We start from the raw sequence: 17,501 nt of genomic DNA on the forward strand, positions 1-17,501 counted from the left end.
AGCAGTGATGTGTTGGCATTAGAGGTTTTTGTTGTATTTGAACATGTTATTGAATAAAAATTCTGCTGAAATCCTTTGCCTAATTGTATCTTTAATATTAACAGACAGATATCTAGAGAATAAAGGGGGTTTCCTGGAATGTAATCAAATAATCAAAAGTTTAAAAAGAAACCATTATTTAACAAAAGAGGAAAGACATAAGTTTCCATTTCCACACTAAATACTGTCCTAGAAACGATCAAGGGTGTAGTTAAACTGTAAGTGGATCTGTTTACTTTTAAGAAAAGCCAATATTGGCATAGACCAAATGCTAAAGCGTCATTGTGATAACCTCATGGTTGTAAGTCTCTGTTTGAGATTTAGATTACCTTCGTGCCCTGTCTTCTCAGTCAGCTTTCTTATCTTTACCTGCCAGCAACTTCCACCTCCTACTATCTCAACAGCATGTGCTAAACTTTATCTTAAATACTCATCGTTCTGGCTTCTGCATGAAACTACCTGAATTGCTGATATCGAAGCACCCAGTGCCTCACCCATACTGAAGCGTGCACAGATTGACTGCTGACTATCAGAGGGACAAATCCAGCTCTGGCATTAATCTGCCAATATGTTCAGGTAATTATTATTGATTGAAGGCTGATTTATTTGTGTGCTACATGTTTCTGACTATGTAGGGAAAAAAACTGAAATGATTGGCATCTGCTGATTTCAGGATCATTGATGAAAATAGTAAGAATGTTTTTTTTTTCACTTTAAGGAAAGCTGATTAAGAGGTAAATACAATAAGGTCTTATCCTTATTACCAGTTTCATCTCCCACAATCTGAATAATCCATGCCTTTACCACAAAACACTTTGGCCTGTACATTTAACATTTAATAAGAAAGAAGAAATACATGTTTGGCATATAAAATCCCTTTAAAGCTTTTTAATTTCCCTTCACTTCTTTCTTTTGACGTAGCTTTTAGTACCGTAAATTCTTCTCGCTTTTAAACACTCATAAACACATAAGAATCAAAAGACTGCTTTTTACAACTTATACAGACACAATCTGCAATGTAAAAAGAAAAAGTCCAAAGAAGAGTGATTTCAATCCATTTAATTAAATGACTTCCGAGTTCAAGACTGAACAACTAAATGGGCTGGGCAGACGAAAGTAAGCCACGGTTAGCCCATAAGCCTGAGCTGTGGGCAAATAAACTCTTACAAACACATTTGTGGAACAGACAACCAATTGAGAGTCCCATCTCAGTTGAAACAGATGACGTATTTGTATTTTCAGCTCTTGGAGAAAAAAAACTTGGGGCCAGAGCCACTAAGAATGGTTATTGCCCGATAATAGCCCTAAAAACAGCACCTGCAATCTGCCCTTAGCACCTTATCCTATAAAGAATATGCCGACGCTAACACGCCCGCAAAGTTGTCCTGCTCTACACAGTTTGCTCTTATTTTTTGTCTTAATGTGGAGAGAATGCCGTCTGCACCTTTGCTCTGTTTGGACAAAAAGATGATGAGCAAGGAGAGGAGGGACTTAAAAAAATTAAAACTTACATTTACTGTTTAGAACAAAGTGTCTTCTCTGAATGGAGCAAGCAAGAGAAACTCATGCGTAACAGCTCCAAACCTTTCCACAAATGTGGATGTCGAGTCGATGACAGCCCTGGAATGATTTAAGCACAGCTCAGCTGAATGTAATGCACTGTAGTTTTGTGTTTCTTTGAGTAAGCGGAGAGAAAGAAAAGACAGAGGAGGAGGAGAAATTGCACCGAATAATACACAGGTCTCAGTTGCAATAAATAGCCCCACTATAACTGCCTGTGTCAATAGCGCTGGTCGTTGTGGATGAAATGGTATTCGCAACAAGGCTTATGTACTGTACATAGGAAGGGCACAGTTCAGTGCTTTGTGGATTCCATGCTGTCTTGTTCTCTCATTTGCACAGTTTTAGCACCCGAAAAAACAACTGGCCCCTGGACTTCTCAGCTATTAATAATTATGTGCACATTCACAAATTGCACTATATATTTGGAGTTCTCAACATTTGCACAGATGCATATGCATTTGTGGATCTATTTACCCATTTGCAAATAGTTTGCGAGAATATTAACCCCATAAGCCTCACTTTGTCTTGAGTAGTGGCAGCAGCATGGAGGACTTCCTTATGACCATTTCCAGAGCGAATGCATGCTTTCCTAGCAAGGTGCAGGCTGTGTTGACTGACTGACTCTCAAGAAGTTGACAACACCTTGTTAAACGCCACTCTAAACCATTCTAGTGAATCACCAGCAAAGGGTGTACTTTGACCATATTCTTAGAAATGAAACCCTTTCTGTCAGACTATAATCGCCACAAAAACATGATGATTTTAAGTTCACTTGTGTTGCAAGTGAGTTGATTAAAAAGAAACATTTGAAATTAGCATAAACATGTCCACCACCAAATTAATTTAGGCAATGAATGCTGACCAAATGATTTTTTTAATAGTGGTAACAATCATGCAGATTTCTCCTGAGGGTCAAATTTCTGGATCATGCTGGGTCTGTGCCAGTCTCACCAAAACTCGACACAACCCAACTCAGCTTTTTTTCTCCAGCGACTTTCATACATAAAGTCATGCAGTCCAAAAGTGCTTAACAAAAGAACAGGCAGGAAATAACAACAGAAACTGATGCCAATAGATACAATTGTAAAACATTTGAACAAGCAAGAACGTAATAAAATAATTAAATAAAGAATGAAATAAAAATCCACTCAGAAACAAATCGATACAATAAAATAAATATGAATAATCAATACAATAAATTAAGATCAGTAAAAAGTTGGATAAGACCAAATAAATATCAGACATAGAAGTTAAAAAAAAACACAAGAATAAAACATTGCACGAGGTTGTATTATGTTATTTTCCTTTTAAAAACACTCAGAGAGCTTATTTCTTGATGCACAAGACTTTAAATTCCAATCAATATTCAAATCATCTAGAAAGTAGATCTCATTATCAGTATCACATACTTTATCTAACAATTCACAAATTTGATCCAGATTCAATATTGTTGTATTTGGTGGTTTAGAACAGCACCCAATTACGACTGGCCTGAGACAAGGCAGATGAACCTGTAGCCAGATTACTATCATACTTATCATTCAAAACTCTTACTATTGTTTGGCTCTCAACATAAAATGCTACTCCACCTCCACTTGCATTTCTATAGTCTGTAAATATTATAACCATCTGTGGTCAATAAAGCACTGTTTCATTCTGTCACTACAGATTTTTACCAAGAAAATTCAACAGAGTGAGGACTGTGTTGCTTCTGGGAGGTCTCCTCATGGTTTTTTATCTCTACAAAGATTATCTTGACTACGAAATCCTCCATGTAGATGCCGGAATGGATGGCAGTCGAATATTACCACTCATCCAAAATACCTCCTATGTATTTTCCTGGCCAAGTTGTGAAAAAAATATGTCTGTTGACAACATCACAAATTTCCACATACTTCCTGATCGCATGCAGGACTATTTTTATTATCAACACTGTCGACATTTCCCAATGCTACTGGACCTTCCTGACAAATGTGGAGGAGCTGATGGATCCTCAGAAGTCTTCCTTCTTTTAGTCATCAAAAGCTCCCCGGAGAATTATGACCGCAGAGAGACCCTGCGCAAGACCTGGGCAAACGAGAGTTTGCAAAACAGTGTGTGGGTCAGACGTATCTTTATCATAGGATCAATGGGGTTGGACATTGAGAAGAAAAGAGTGAACAAAGTTCTTAAGCTGGAGCAAAGTCAGCACAATGACATTCTTCAATGGGACTTTAAGGACACTTTTTACAACCTCACCTTGAAGCAGATACTCTTTCTGGAATGGATGGAAAGAAACTGTCCTAAGGCACGTTTCCTGTTAAATGGTGACGATGACGTCTTTGTGAACATAAACAACGTGGTCAAGTATCTCCAAAGCCTTGAGGACAATGATGGAAGCAAGCACCTCTTTACCGGCTGTCTGGTAAGAGGTATGCCACCCATTAGAGATTCATGGAGCAAGTATTTTGTTCCAGTCCAGTTGTATAAGTTAGACTCATACCTCCCTTACTGTAGTGGTGGGGGCTTCCTCTTATCAGGTTACACGGCTTTGGTCATATACAACATGTCCAAGTCGATTGCCCTTCTTCCCATTGATGATGCCTACATGGGATTGTGCCTGGCCAAAGCAGGACTTAGTCCAGATATGCATTTGGGTGTGAAGCCATTAGGACTTCACGGTCTCTCCAGACGTGCAGATGAATATGACCCTTGCTTTTATAAAGAACTTCTACTTGTTCACAGATTCCTTTCAGCTCAAACATATCTTATGTGGCACAGTATAAATGACCCCAATCTGAAATGCTTTGGCAATGCCAAATAGTGATTGCATGATGATGACAGAGCTTGTTGGCACCAAGATATTCCCACTTTGTTCAGTGTAATCCATGAAACATTTAATGCTAAACCTTTAAAAACAAATGTACATAGCTTAAACTTTAAGTATATTACTGAAGCTTAGATTGGGGTGTAGTTGCACTCGAAAATATTATGCTGACAGTTGTTTACAGAAAGCAGCCACGCCTGTAAATGAAAACTATTTGTACAATATATTTAAAACTTCTCTATTGCTTTAAAATATAGCTCCTAAATAACAGTGTCATTATTTTGTACCATAGTGTACAATGACATTTCAATCAGGAGAGATAATTGAATTAAGAAAATCATTTATTAGAAATGAATAATATGGAAATGTGTCTTGACAGAAATACTTTTAGCTTGGACTCTATGGGATGGGTGATGTGTTTGGAGAATGACAATTCTGAGCTTCAGCAGCATAATTCCCCCCCATGGAGTCCAGACCCTGGTGGTGGTGAAGCTAAGGACTATATGAGACTGGATGGGATGGAGAATTGATGGATAATGATTCTGCAAAGATGGCCGGTGGAGGGGAGGTGGAGGGGTGCATGAAACATCAACATGAAGGAACTAAGGCAGAGAAAGAAACATATTTAAAAGGGGAGCAGAACGATGATAGGTTCAAAAAGGGGGCGGAACGCCATGCCATTGGTTAGATGAGTACCACTGATGAGACAGCTGATTATCCAATGACAGCCCCAGAAAATGACAGCTCAAGAAGTACAGCGGAAATGTGAGTGAGCGTGCAAAAAGGATGAATGAGAAAGATTAAGATTACTTTATTGATCCCCGCAAGGGGAAATTCTGTTTTTACACTCTGTTTATCATGCAACACACACATAGGCTGAAATATACTTTTTATATATATTTATATTTATTGAGACAAATACAGTATGTGAATAATTGGATTCTTCCTAACATACACTAAATTATTTGTAGGTATACATGTCTTGTAAACACAAACTACCAATGAGTCATAATGATATGTTGATGGTTAAAATGGCAGGAATACATTTCATCATCAATCAAAATGTTCCATTAAATGTGTTACAGCTAAGTAGACAGACTTTTAAAGAAAGTGTCAGATTTTATTTGATTAAAGAAAAAACATATCCTTTTAAAGACATTCAAATATTTCCTAGTCAACGTTTAACTTAGCTGTGGAAAAGGCTAAATAATGTACAATGAGCAGGTTACAGGTAGCAAGATATAAGTACATGTATCACGTTTAATTTTTTATTCCACCATAATTGTCTGTGCATGAACATTTCCGCTGATATATTGAAGAAAATATTGGATGAAACTTGGATTTCGGTTGTATTTTATATATATATATATATTATTTGTGCTTTGGTAATGAGATTTGCTTGTTAAGAATGCAGCAGTATATTGCTCTAATGATTTCATTTAACCTGTAACCTTGGCTGCTTTGTGTTTATGCAGGATGACATGTTTACCACAGCCATTTAAAAATGGTATTATGTCATTCTAAAAATAAATGCAATAAATGATAAAGCTGCCATTTATTGCTGTAGTTGCTCTGTTTGATTATGTCCTCCTTCTTTATGCATCTCCCTCTATCCCACTTTCCAAGCCAAGGCGGCTTTTCAACATTAGTCTGGTTTTGCTCAAGGTTTCTGCCTCTTTAAAGCAGATTTTCCTTTCCAGTATAACTTTGCTAAATGTTGGTTGGTGCTGTGGTCATGATGGATTAATATTGGTCTTTGTAGATACAGTAATACAACAAAGAGTACAGTCTTTTATCTTTTCTTTTGATAAGTGTCCTGATAGTAAGGGAATATTGTGAAAATCTGGGAATTAATTCCTTACCAACCAATTTCTACACCAATGTGTTTCTAAGGGCGCGGTCACACTGGCCATCCGTACCATGCCCAAGCACGCTTCAACACTAAAGTCCAGTTCGTTTGACCAGTGTGACCGCTCCGTATCGTGCTCAGGCACGGTACACTTCCTTGGCACACTTCGGAGAGGTGTGCTTCAGCACGGTACACTTCATGCACGAGCACAAGCACGCGGGTAAACAACGCTGACAGCCTTCATTATGGAGAAATCCAGAGTTTCATGGCTGTATCTGACTAACATGACACAATATAAGCCACAAAGTAGCTGTCATGTTCTCTGTGTTGTTCTCCGATGTGCGGGCGTCCACGCGGACTCGCCGCGCGTCTATTTTATTTTTTTATTTATTTATTGCTGTGTCTGATTAAAATGGCTTAAAATAAGCTGTAAAGTCAGTAAAGTAGTTGTCATGCTCTCTGTGTTTTTCTCTGATGTGCAGACATGGACTCGACTGCGCGTCTCTTTTTCTCTCTCTCTCTCTCTCGTCCGCCTGTTTGTAAACTGAGCACGCTTCATAATAACATAAAGCGTGCATGTGTTGAATTACGACGGTATGTACAAGAGGTAATCATGCTCAGGCACGGATAGTTCTGTGTAGTGTGACCGGGGGAATGGTGCTGCGGGGGGGGGGCAATCGTGCTTCGGTACAGCACAGTACAGATGGCCAGTGTGACCGCGCCCTAAAGGTGTCTAGTTACACATATAAAAATAATTAAATTCAACTCCTGTAGGAAAATCCGTGAGAGCTGCTGAAACTTCGGGTACCTGGAACCCTATTGGTTGAAAATTTGAAATTTTTGATCTTTTTTACATGTGCCTTAAATAGCATATTTAAAAAACACTCCTTGGTAGAGAAACGGCCACGCCCACTTTTCCAGCTCTCTTGAAAACCCTTTGTTTAGGTGAAAATCAATGTTGCTTGTTGCATGTGAATGATAAAGCATCTTCATAGGTCTATTTATAAATGTATTAGTGATGGTAACTATCTTTTATTAACTGTTAAATGTTGCAGTTGGTTAACATTTGTAGCAAGTGAGTGAGTTTTGAGTGGCAGGTGCCAGAAGTGCTCAAACCATTCTGTGGATCATGGACAGACACAATAGAGTCCACACATATCAAATAATATTCACTGGTCAAAGAGATATTGCAAGATGATTTTAACTCTGATATGTAAGTATTACTTACATTATTTACAACTGTAAATATTGAATGTCACTACATTGATTAATACTATTATAAGGAGTGTACTGTCATCAAACTAGCTTATAGCTAGCAAACACTAGGTAGTCTGGTTAGTTAGCTAACATCCACACACCCCAAGTGCATCTGATTACTATTTTACTTACTTGAATGATAGCTGACTGCCTCATGCTAACATTAGCTAGCTATCGCAGGGGTTTGTTTTGGTTTCTCAAGGTCTTTTTGCAGTAACTGTACATCTGACCCCCTATTTGTTTCAAAATACAACATAGTAGAGAAGATATCTGTCCACATGACAAAGGATGTCTTGCATGTCACAAGAATACCCAACTGCACACAGTATGACTGATATCCCTAGTCAGCTGGCACTTGTTCCTGAGAGCCTTCAGATGTTGTTGAGACCTATGGTGAGGACGGATGAAAGAGTAGCAAAGGCCTTTTGGCCTCGTCAGGGGTATTGCCATACAGCTGTATCATAGATTTGGGTCAAAGTGGATGCTCAACAAGTTATGCCGGTTAGGGTACATAGAGTCTTATGCAGGAATACAAAATTACAAATAGTGCTTCCTAAATGACAAGAATGGAGTGGGCATCTCTGATGCTTCTGGCGCTCTTGGTACCATTGTTGAAGAAACCGACAATCAGATAGATGATGAGATTGAGGTTGACATCCAACTTGGGGGTCTATTAGTTACGACAGCTGGTAAAAGTGAAATACAAAGTTACAATCAGACGAACATCGTGGATGTCAATCTGCTCAGTCACTCAGTTTGTCGGAGACAATATAGATTTGAACATTGTTTAAATTTATGGGAACACTCCTCGAATGTGACCCTAATGACCACAACACCATCTTCACCACTCTCAAAGAGTGCATGCGTCTCTCCAGGGACAAAGTCACCATAGTGACCTTCGATCTCCCCATCTGACTCAAGGCAGGATATCATAAAGCAGGTGAATCTACCCATCATTTCAAGGTTGGGTGGGTTGTATTGAAACTGATGAAGGCGGCCAAGTCAGATGGTGGGTTGAGCAGAGGGGGGATGAGAAATAGTGATTCAGGCCACAAGTTCTGGGTGCAGACCCTCAACCTGTCATGATTTGGTTTTGTATTTGAGTTTCCTTGTTTTATCCCAGTGTTGCTTGTTTCCCTTGTGTGTTAATGTTCCCTAGTGTTTCTGGTCTGTGTGTTTCCTAGTTTTGTCTTCAGTGTTTTCTATTTTATTTTGTCATTTATTATCCTCGTGTATCTCTGTGTTCTAGTGTGTTTTGTTAGATTCTTGAGTTCTGTGTGTCTTTAGTGTTTCATGATTTAGTTTGTAGTTGTCCTCAGTGTTTCTTGTATTCCTGCCTCTGCGTGTTTCCCAGTGTGATTGCCCTGATTGTCCTCACCTGTGTCTTGTTAGTCTCACCTGTGTCTGATTATCCTATGTCTATTTAGTCTCTGTGTTTCTTCCCCTCTGTGTCAGTTCATTGTATGTTGTTGTATGTCGTTCGTTGGTATGTCAGTTTTTGCTTGTGCTCCTCTATGGCTCCCTGTTTTTGATCCCTGTGTTTTTTGTTGAACTTTCGAAGTAAGTTTTTGTTTGGCTTTTTGTTAAAATAAATAGTTTAGTTAATTCTGCACTTAGGTCCACACCTCCTTGTTTTCCAATCGTGACAGAATGAACTGACCAACAATGGACCCAGCAGGTTTTTTTAGTTTCAACGAGCCTTCTCCCTGGGAGGGGACTCGTCTTGCCTTTTTCTCTGGCACTCGAGGTAGGAGGAGACGAGGTAGTCAGGGTCTTCAATGCCAGGCCTCAACCCAGCTCAAGCCTCAGCTCAAGCCTCAGCTCAAGCCTCAGCCTCCCTGTGCCTCAGAGCCACAGCCTCCCTGTGTTCCTGCAGAGCGCTGTCTGCCACCAGTTCCGACAGAGCGCCGTCTGCCACGTGTTCCTGTTCCCGCAGAGCGCCGTCTGCCACCAGTTCCGGCAGGACGTTGTCTGCTCCCTGTTCCTGTTCCAGCAGAGCGCTGTCTGCCACCAGTTCCGGCAGGACGTTGTCTGCTCCCTGTTCCCACAGAGCGCCGTCTGCCACCAGTTCCGGCAAGACGTTGTCTTCTCCCTGTTCCTGTTCCAGCAGAGCGCTGTCTGCCACCAGTTCCGGCGGAGCGCCGTCTGCCCCCTGTTCCTGTTCCAGCAGAGCGCTGTCTGCCACCAATTACGGCAGAGCGCCGTCTGCCCCCCGTTCCGGCCGAGCGCCGTCTGCCCCCTGTTCCGGCAGAGCGTTGTCTGACTCCCGTGTCTGCGTGGGAGGTTCTGCCCACTCCCCTGTCTCTGTGGGAGGCCCTGCCCACTCCTGTGACTCCTGTGTCTCTGTGGGAGGTTCTGCCCACTCCTGTTTCCTGGTTGGAGGTCCTGCCCACTCTCGTGTCTCCGTGGGAGGCCCTGCCCACTCCTGTGACTCCTGTGTCTCTGTGGGAGGTTCTGCCAACTCCTGATTCCTCGTTGGAGGTCCTGCCCACTCCAGTTTCCTCGTTAGAGGTCCTGCCCACTCCTGTTTCGTCGTCAGAGGCCCTGCTGACTCCTGTACCCTCGTCGGAGGCCCTGCTGACTCCTGCGCCCTCGTCGGAGGCCCTGCCGACTGCTGCCCCCTCGTCGGAGGTCCTGTCGACTTCTGCGCCCTCGTCAGAGGCCCTGCCGACTCCTGTGCCCTAATCGGAGGTTCTGCTAACTCCGCCCACTACTGGCTTCTCATTGGTCCCCTGTCATCTGGTCGGCCTCCAGGTCGCCCTCCTGATCTGCTCTCCGTGTTCAGTTGGCCTCCCGGCCGCCCACCTGAACTTCCGGGGCTATATGCCCTGACTCCTGGCCGTCCGCCTGATGTTCTGTGTGTCTTTAGTGTTTCATGATTTAGTTTGTAGTTGTCCTCAGTGTTTCTTGTATTCCTGCCTCTGTGTGTTTCTTGCTTGTTAGTCTCACCTGTGTCTGATTACCATATGTCTATTTAGTCTCTGTGTTTCTTCTCCTCTGTGTCAGTTCATTGTATGTTGTTGTATGTCGTTCGTTGGTATGTCAGTTTTTGCTCGTGCTCCTCTGTGGCTCCCTGTTTTTGATCCCTGTGTTTTTTGTTGAGCCAAACAAAAACTTTCAGTTTTTGTTAAAATGACTAGTTCAGTTAATTCTGCACTTGGGTCCACACCTCCTTGTTTTCCAATCGTGACACAACCACTTCTCCGATGTCAACCAGCGCATGAAGGAAGGTGTCAAGAAACACAATCAAGTCCACAAAGCCCTTTCCAGAACACTGATGACGCGAGACGCTGAAGCAGTTGAACTTACCCTCAAAAGGTTTGAGGAGACCAACCCATTTGACCACGATCGAGTTGCTTGTGTCCTTCTCAGGATTCATGAGCACTGCAGGTGACACAGTCAACGCTGAGAGAGTGGACGTTGGGAGGTAAATGCAGATAAAGCTGGATGGACAGTCAGTGACATGGAGGTGAAGTTCAAGGTGCAGGCCCTGTCATCACTGAGAAATATTCCAAGGTCAAAGACAAGAAGAAGTTGTTCACCTGATTGATAATCTTTGCCCAACGGGATATGACAGTTGAGACAAGCTTAGAGTATGAGCTGACTCCCTTCCCCTTGTCATTGTTCAACAAAAAAGGTCAAAAAATTAACATGGCTTTTCCAAAACAAGCCTGAAAGACTTGGCCGATCAGCCCGACCACACAGACCAACCCTACTCCAGTCTGGTGGTTGATGGAGGATGGCTTCTCTACTTGGTAAAGTGGGAACAAGGTCAGACTTGGCAGGAGATTGCAGGCAGTTACCTGAGGTTTTTGCAGTGTCTTGGCAGTCGCTCCCAGAAGATCATTGTGGTCTTTGATGGCTATAGTAGCTCGCCAAAAGATCATGACCACATCCAGTGTACCAAGAACTCCTGCTGTAATCTACAGATTCGACCAGATATGATACATTTGACACTGAACATTCATAACAAGTGTGTGCTTATCCATCTCCTCTCTTCAACGTTCCGGAAACATCAGATCACCATGGAGCAGTATGACAATGATGCTGACACTTTGATTCTGAGAGCGGCATTCTCTGCTGCTACAGATGACTCTGTTGAGGTCAGTAAAACATTAAGTAGCAATGTTACATGAATTACATCAACTCAAATTTAATAATACTTACATATCAGAGTTAATATCATCTTGCAATATCTCTTTGACCAGTGAATATTATTTGATATGTGTGGACTCTATTGTGTCTGTCCATGATCCACAGAATGGCTTGAGCACTTCTGGCACCTGCCACTCAAAACTCACTCACTTGCTACAAATGTTAACCAACTGCAACATTTAACAGTTAATAAAAGGTAGTTACCATCACTATTACATGTATGAATAGACCTATGAAGATGCTTTATAATTCACATGCAACAAGCAACATTGATTTTCACCTAAACAAAGGGTTTTCAAGAGAGCTGGAAAAGTGGGCGTGGCCGTTTCTCTACCAAGGGGTGGTTTTGGTGCAAAATAAATGCTTGCAATGGATTCAGCATCCCAAATAACCCCTAATTTGACCCCAAATATGCTATTTAAGGCACATGTAAAAAAGATCAAAAATTTCAAATTTTCAACCAATAGGGTTCCAGGTACCCGAAGTTCAGCAGCTCTCACGGATTTTCCTACGAGTTGAATTTAAATCTTTTTATATGTGTAACTAGACACCTTTAGAAACACATTGGTGTAGAAATTGGTTGGTAAGGAATTTTTTCCCAGATTGGCCATATATCTGATAAAATTCGATATATGGTATCTGATATATCTGATAAAATTCATTTGTTATGAATTGGCACTATCCAAATTATGATTGATTGATTGATTGATTGATTGATTGATTGAACAAACACCTCTGAACCAGGCATGAACTTCCTGAAGTGCCTTACAGCAGCCATGCTTCTGCCCATTGTTATAACCATGCTCAATTTGGCTGTTCCAGGATATTTCACAATCAACAGTAATCCCCATAAACTTTGCTTCTGTTACCTGTTAAAACTCTGTACCACCTATAGTTAAGTTCAAACTGGATGTTTCTTGTAACAAATATTTTGAGTCTAGTACCCTATACTATGTATTTTCTGTATTAATTACCTGTTTGTTGACCTTTCCCCATTCTTCAATTCATTTTAATTCCTTATTCAAGATTGTGCTAAGTTTTACAGGTGTTTGTGCCGATGTATATACTGTAGAATCATCTGCATATGTTGCAATGGTGGCAGGATCCAAAATAAAAAGGTAAATCATTTGTGAAAATTTAAAATAAAAGTGGCCCTAAACAACTGCCTTGTGGCACTCCACATCTCATAGCTCTTACTTCAGAAAAACTCCCATTAAAATGGGAAAAAATAATAATAATTCATGATCAATTATGTCAAATGCTGCACTCAATTCGACCAAAACAGTACCAATTAATTTTTTTCTTATCGATTTCTTTCACCCAGTCATCTATCTGGATGACTGGAGTGCCCCTGCTTATATGCATGCATGTACACAATGCTCAAATAATTTTTAGATAAATATTTCTGGATTTGCTCATATATTTTCTTCATTATTTTCAAAAGGTGGGTAGCAAATTTATTGGCCTACTCTTTTTACCTGAGAAAGATTAAATCATTGTGCGTGTGTTACAATTTTAGCTATTTTTGCATTTTGAAGGACAAAAACATTTTTCTAAAATTAAATTGATTTCATAGGAAATGGGCAGAGCAATCAAATCAGCCACTGGTTTCAGAAGTTTCACATCAAGGTTGCCAACACCTGAAGGCTTTTCCTTACATGTCAGCAACAAATTGGTTATTGTGAAAACACTAAGCTGTGCAAGTTTACATTTACATAGTGTGTTACTCATTATTCTTTATTTTATTAATCTACAAGAAATTTCATTTGTGAAATCCATGCCATCACACACTTTTTGAATTATATTGCTAAAATGTGTACTCAAATGATTTGCAATATCAATTGGTTTGGTAAAATCTGCCTCCAAGAAATATGGAGTTGATTTAGCTCTTCTTCGCATTAATTCATCAAGGGCATTCCATTTTCTCCTACTGTCCAATTTGGCATCTTTAAACCTGTTTCTATAATAATTCCTTTTTTCATTTTGTTCAGTTTTGTTACCAACAAACAATAAATTTACAACATATATTCCACTGTGACACTCCACCCAATTTGAGGTGGCTTGACTTGGTTTCTTTGCTTCATGTTTTCTTCTAGGTCTTGATCAAACCATGAAGCGGTAACATTTCTCACATTTTGCCTTTTAAAAGGGACATGTTCATCAGTGATTGGCATTAACAAGCCTACTGGGATTGAGATTGCTTTTGAGCACATTTCGGCAACATTTGCAAAAATTAAATTCATACAACTTGCTGATATTTTACTATCAGCTTTACAGCATATTCGTGTTGGCTTTTTAATGACTTGTTTCAAACTACATGTATTTGCAACTGAAAGCAGCATATTTCTTGATGCACAAGACTTTAAATTCCAATCAATATTCAAATCACCTAGAAATATCTCATTATCAGTATCACATACTTTATCTAACATTTCTACCATATCTAACACAAATTTGATCCAGATAAAATATTGTTGCATTTGGTTACGACTGCCCGGAGAATCATGACCACAGAGAGACCCTGCGCAAGGCCTGGGTAAATGAAAGTTTGCAGAACAGTGTGTGGATCAGACGTAGCTTTATCATAGGATCAATGGGGTTGGATATTGAGAAGAAAAGAGTGAACAAAGATCTTGAGCTAGAGCAAAGTCAGCACAATGACATTCTTCAATGGGACTTTAAGGACACTTTTTACAACCTCACCTTGAAGCAGATACTCTTTCTGGAATGGATGGAAAGAAACTGTCCTAAGGCACGTTTCCTGTTAAATGGTGACGATGATGTCTTTGTGAACATAAACAACGTGGCCAGGTATCTCCAAAGCCTTGAGGACAATGATGGAAGCAAGCACCTCTTTACCGGCTGTCTGATAAAAGACTCAGGACTCTGCTTATAAGTGACTAAGTGACCAACTGGTTTGCTTTTGTTTGCACTTTACAACACAACACAACGCTACACTACACTCATCCATACATTGCATTCATGACTGATTTACATAATTATGATTGTTTTAACTTTAGTTTGATAATAAATGAACTTCCTTTAAACCTTGTTTCATGTGTGATACCCTTCCTTTGTCACTTACTTTGAGCCAGTTCGTGACAAAATGGGGGCTCGTCCAGCTGTTTGGTTCCCGTCGTACATGTGTTAATTTGTTGCGTGTTTGTGTTGATAAACTTGATCCAGGATTTACCCTGTGTGTTTATGACGAATGTTGGCTTATGTGATCTATCAGATCTGGATGGTTTTTGTGCAGCTACCTCTAGATTGCGTAGGTTGAATTTGTTTGTTAAAGGTGTGCTTTATGAGCACAGTGGCAGTGTTCTGCTGTGAATTTTTCCCATTCTAGTGAGTAGATGTTGGGTGTCTTGGGTGCTGTGATGTTGTTTTCAAGTGATCTCCCTGGTGAGTGAGGAAGTGGGCCAGCTGGGCTGATTTATTCATCCTTCCAACGGTTCACTTATTTGTTATTTTTCCTTTATTATTTTCGAGGTAATCCTGGGCGGAGACTTGTTCTCTGTTGGGGGTAGGCGTGTCAGGCCTGTTCACAGGTCTGATGTTAAGTCTTTAAAGTCGCCTCGAGCCCGGCACGCCTCAGAAGAAAGTCAGGTTCAGTTGTAGTAGGCAGGTACCAGGGAGAATTGCTTTTTGATTACTGCACTCAGGAGCTTGCTTGTGCTGCTCACTTGTGGGAGATGTTGCAACTTAGGTCACATTTGATTGGTTCCTGAATTTTGGTCCATGTTTCTCAACATGGAAAGAATTTGTTTGGTGGTGGAGTAGCATTTGTCCCCGTTTTGATATTTTCATAATTTGGTTTGAGTGACGTCTGATGCAATTACAGTTTTGAGACCGTTGGCATTTTTGTGTTTTTCCAAAAAAACATTTTCTGATGGAAGAAATTTGGCAATGAATGGTTTTGGATCGATTTTTTTATTTTTTTTTGCATGATCAGGAAACATGCTTGTCTAGCTGCAGACCATTTGGTTGGACATTTGAAAGACATACTGTGTGAACATAATTCATTGAATTATCTAAAAAATTAACTTTGGTTGAGTTTGAATATAAGTCTGTATACTGACCAAGAAATCCTCACTGTTCCATGTTTCAAAGAAGAAGAAAACAAAACCAGAATGTCTGACCTCAATCTTTAAAGGCTTAGAGCAAATAATGTGCACATGGTATGAACATGTTCTACCAGAATCCTACTTGTTCCAAAGACAGTGATGTTTTCCATGTAACTGAGAAAAAAATAATGCTCAAGATATAAATTATTTTGCCTAATTTGCCAGAATGACAATAACTTGTTAAGCATACAACTAATGGAAATTCAGAATAAATCATCTTTATCAGAGCTGGCCCTAACCCACTTGGTGCCCTAGGCAAGATTTTAGCTGGTACCTCTTGTATTGCAACCAATTCCACCACCAATCACAATATTCATACACTTAAAGAAAACTGGCATACAGCTTTATGGTTTACAGCTTTTCTTTACGATCAGTGTCAATCACTTCTGATAACTAGTTTGCCCTCCTCCCCTACAAAGAGCAGGTAATGAGCAGGGAGCAAGAAAATATTACTTTTTTAAATAGATGATGCAGATAAAATAACATTAAGTAATAGTTAAACACACGGTTCCTTCTTTTTCTTCTTATTTTCGTCAACTGTTCTTCCTCACTCATTTCGGGTACCAGGATGCCCCCTATGGACGGCAGGCGCCCCTAGCATTTGCCTATACTGCCTATGCCACGGGCCGGCCCTGATCTTTATGGATGGAGTTTTACAAATTGCTCCTGAAAATTGTTGCCTTTTCATAAGCTGTTTAAAATGGATGGACTCCCCCTGCTTTCACCTAATAAGCAGTCATTCAGACCTTTTTCTCGTCATGTTACAACTTTAATATTAAAATTTCCGTTTGTCATTGAAGCCTGAAAAATTTAAGATTACTTAATTGTTTGGATGTAATTACATGGAGGGTGGCAGGAAATCCCTCAGACTCACTGATCCTCTGTGTTTCAATGGTGTGAAAATGTTAAGACAGCCCTCAAAGACTCTTCCTGTGACAAGTGATAAAGGTGATCATGACATGGACACCACAACAGCTCCACAGTTACAGCTGTTGATGGAGGGTGGTCATGTGTTTGTGGAGTAAAGTCAATGTGACAGAGTTGTGTGTGTCATTGAGATTTACAGTAACAAAATCTTACTCAACAAGTCATTGTCGGGCCGGCAATCCTTATTGTTCCTTTATACTAAAGAACCATGTGTCTTTTTTTTTTTTTTAAGTAATTGATGTTGTTGTGAGTCTTTAAAAGAGATCACTTAGTGTCAAAAGGAAGAAGGCATCAACACTAAAGAAGGCAAGTTATCAATTTTTAGGAGCTCTTATGACACATTTTCAGAAAAAAAGGAAAACAAAGTTTGCTTGATGATACATTCTAGCATTATCAATGTTTTCTTTTTAAAAAATCATGAGCACAGAGTTAAAAATGTACATGCTGGGCTGAATGATTTGCAAAAATGTTCTTATGTTCTCAGTACATAAGAACTTAAATGTTCACAGCCTTTGCTTATGTCAAATTGAAACTTTGTCCTTTCGACCAAGATGCATTTCTTCAATAATGACATGTGTCCTTCTGCATTTACTCATTTCATAAACTGTATTTCACATACCAGCTTAAATATACATACTTTATTTTGAAACATTTTATAGTGTTTTCCATCATCTCATTAATCTTTATGGACAATTAGATGTTCGACTTGTCATCAGACTGTGTCAACAACAAGAAAGGAGGAAAGGTACACTATTCAGTCACAGAAAATTCACAATTG

General features: G+C 40.0%; 1 protein-coding gene across 2 annotated transcripts; it reads left to right on the forward strand.

The window, feature by feature from the left end:
* Positions 1-407: 407 nt before the first annotated feature.
* LOC132988701 (acetylgalactosaminyl-O-glycosyl-glycoprotein beta-1,3-N-acetylglucosaminyltransferase-like) lies at positions 408-14,790 on the forward strand. Of its 2 annotated transcripts, XR_009675850.1 has the most exons (3): positions 408-615; positions 3,271-4,678; positions 14,514-14,790. XR_009675850.1 is itself a non-coding variant. In XM_061056272.1 (2 exons), the coding sequence occupies exons 1-2, from the start codon at positions 608-610 to the stop codon at positions 4,403-4,405; spliced, it is 1,143 nt and encodes a 380-aa protein (XP_060912255.1). In that variant the 5' UTR covers positions 408-607; the 3' UTR covers positions 4,406-5,935. The 2 variants fall into 2 exon arrangements, 1 of the variants encoding a protein (XP_060912255.1); XM_061056272.1 differs by lacking the exon at positions 14,514-14,790 and having other exon boundaries at positions 3,271-5,935.
* The last annotated feature ends 2,711 nt before the right edge of the window (positions 14,791-17,501 follow it).

The sequence above is a fragment of the Labrus mixtus genome, chromosome 14 (genome assembly GCF_963584025.1).
Source record: "Labrus mixtus chromosome 14, fLabMix1.1, whole genome shotgun sequence".
In the NCBI taxonomy this organism is placed as follows: domain Eukaryota; kingdom Metazoa; phylum Chordata; class Actinopteri; order Labriformes; family Labridae; genus Labrus; species Labrus mixtus.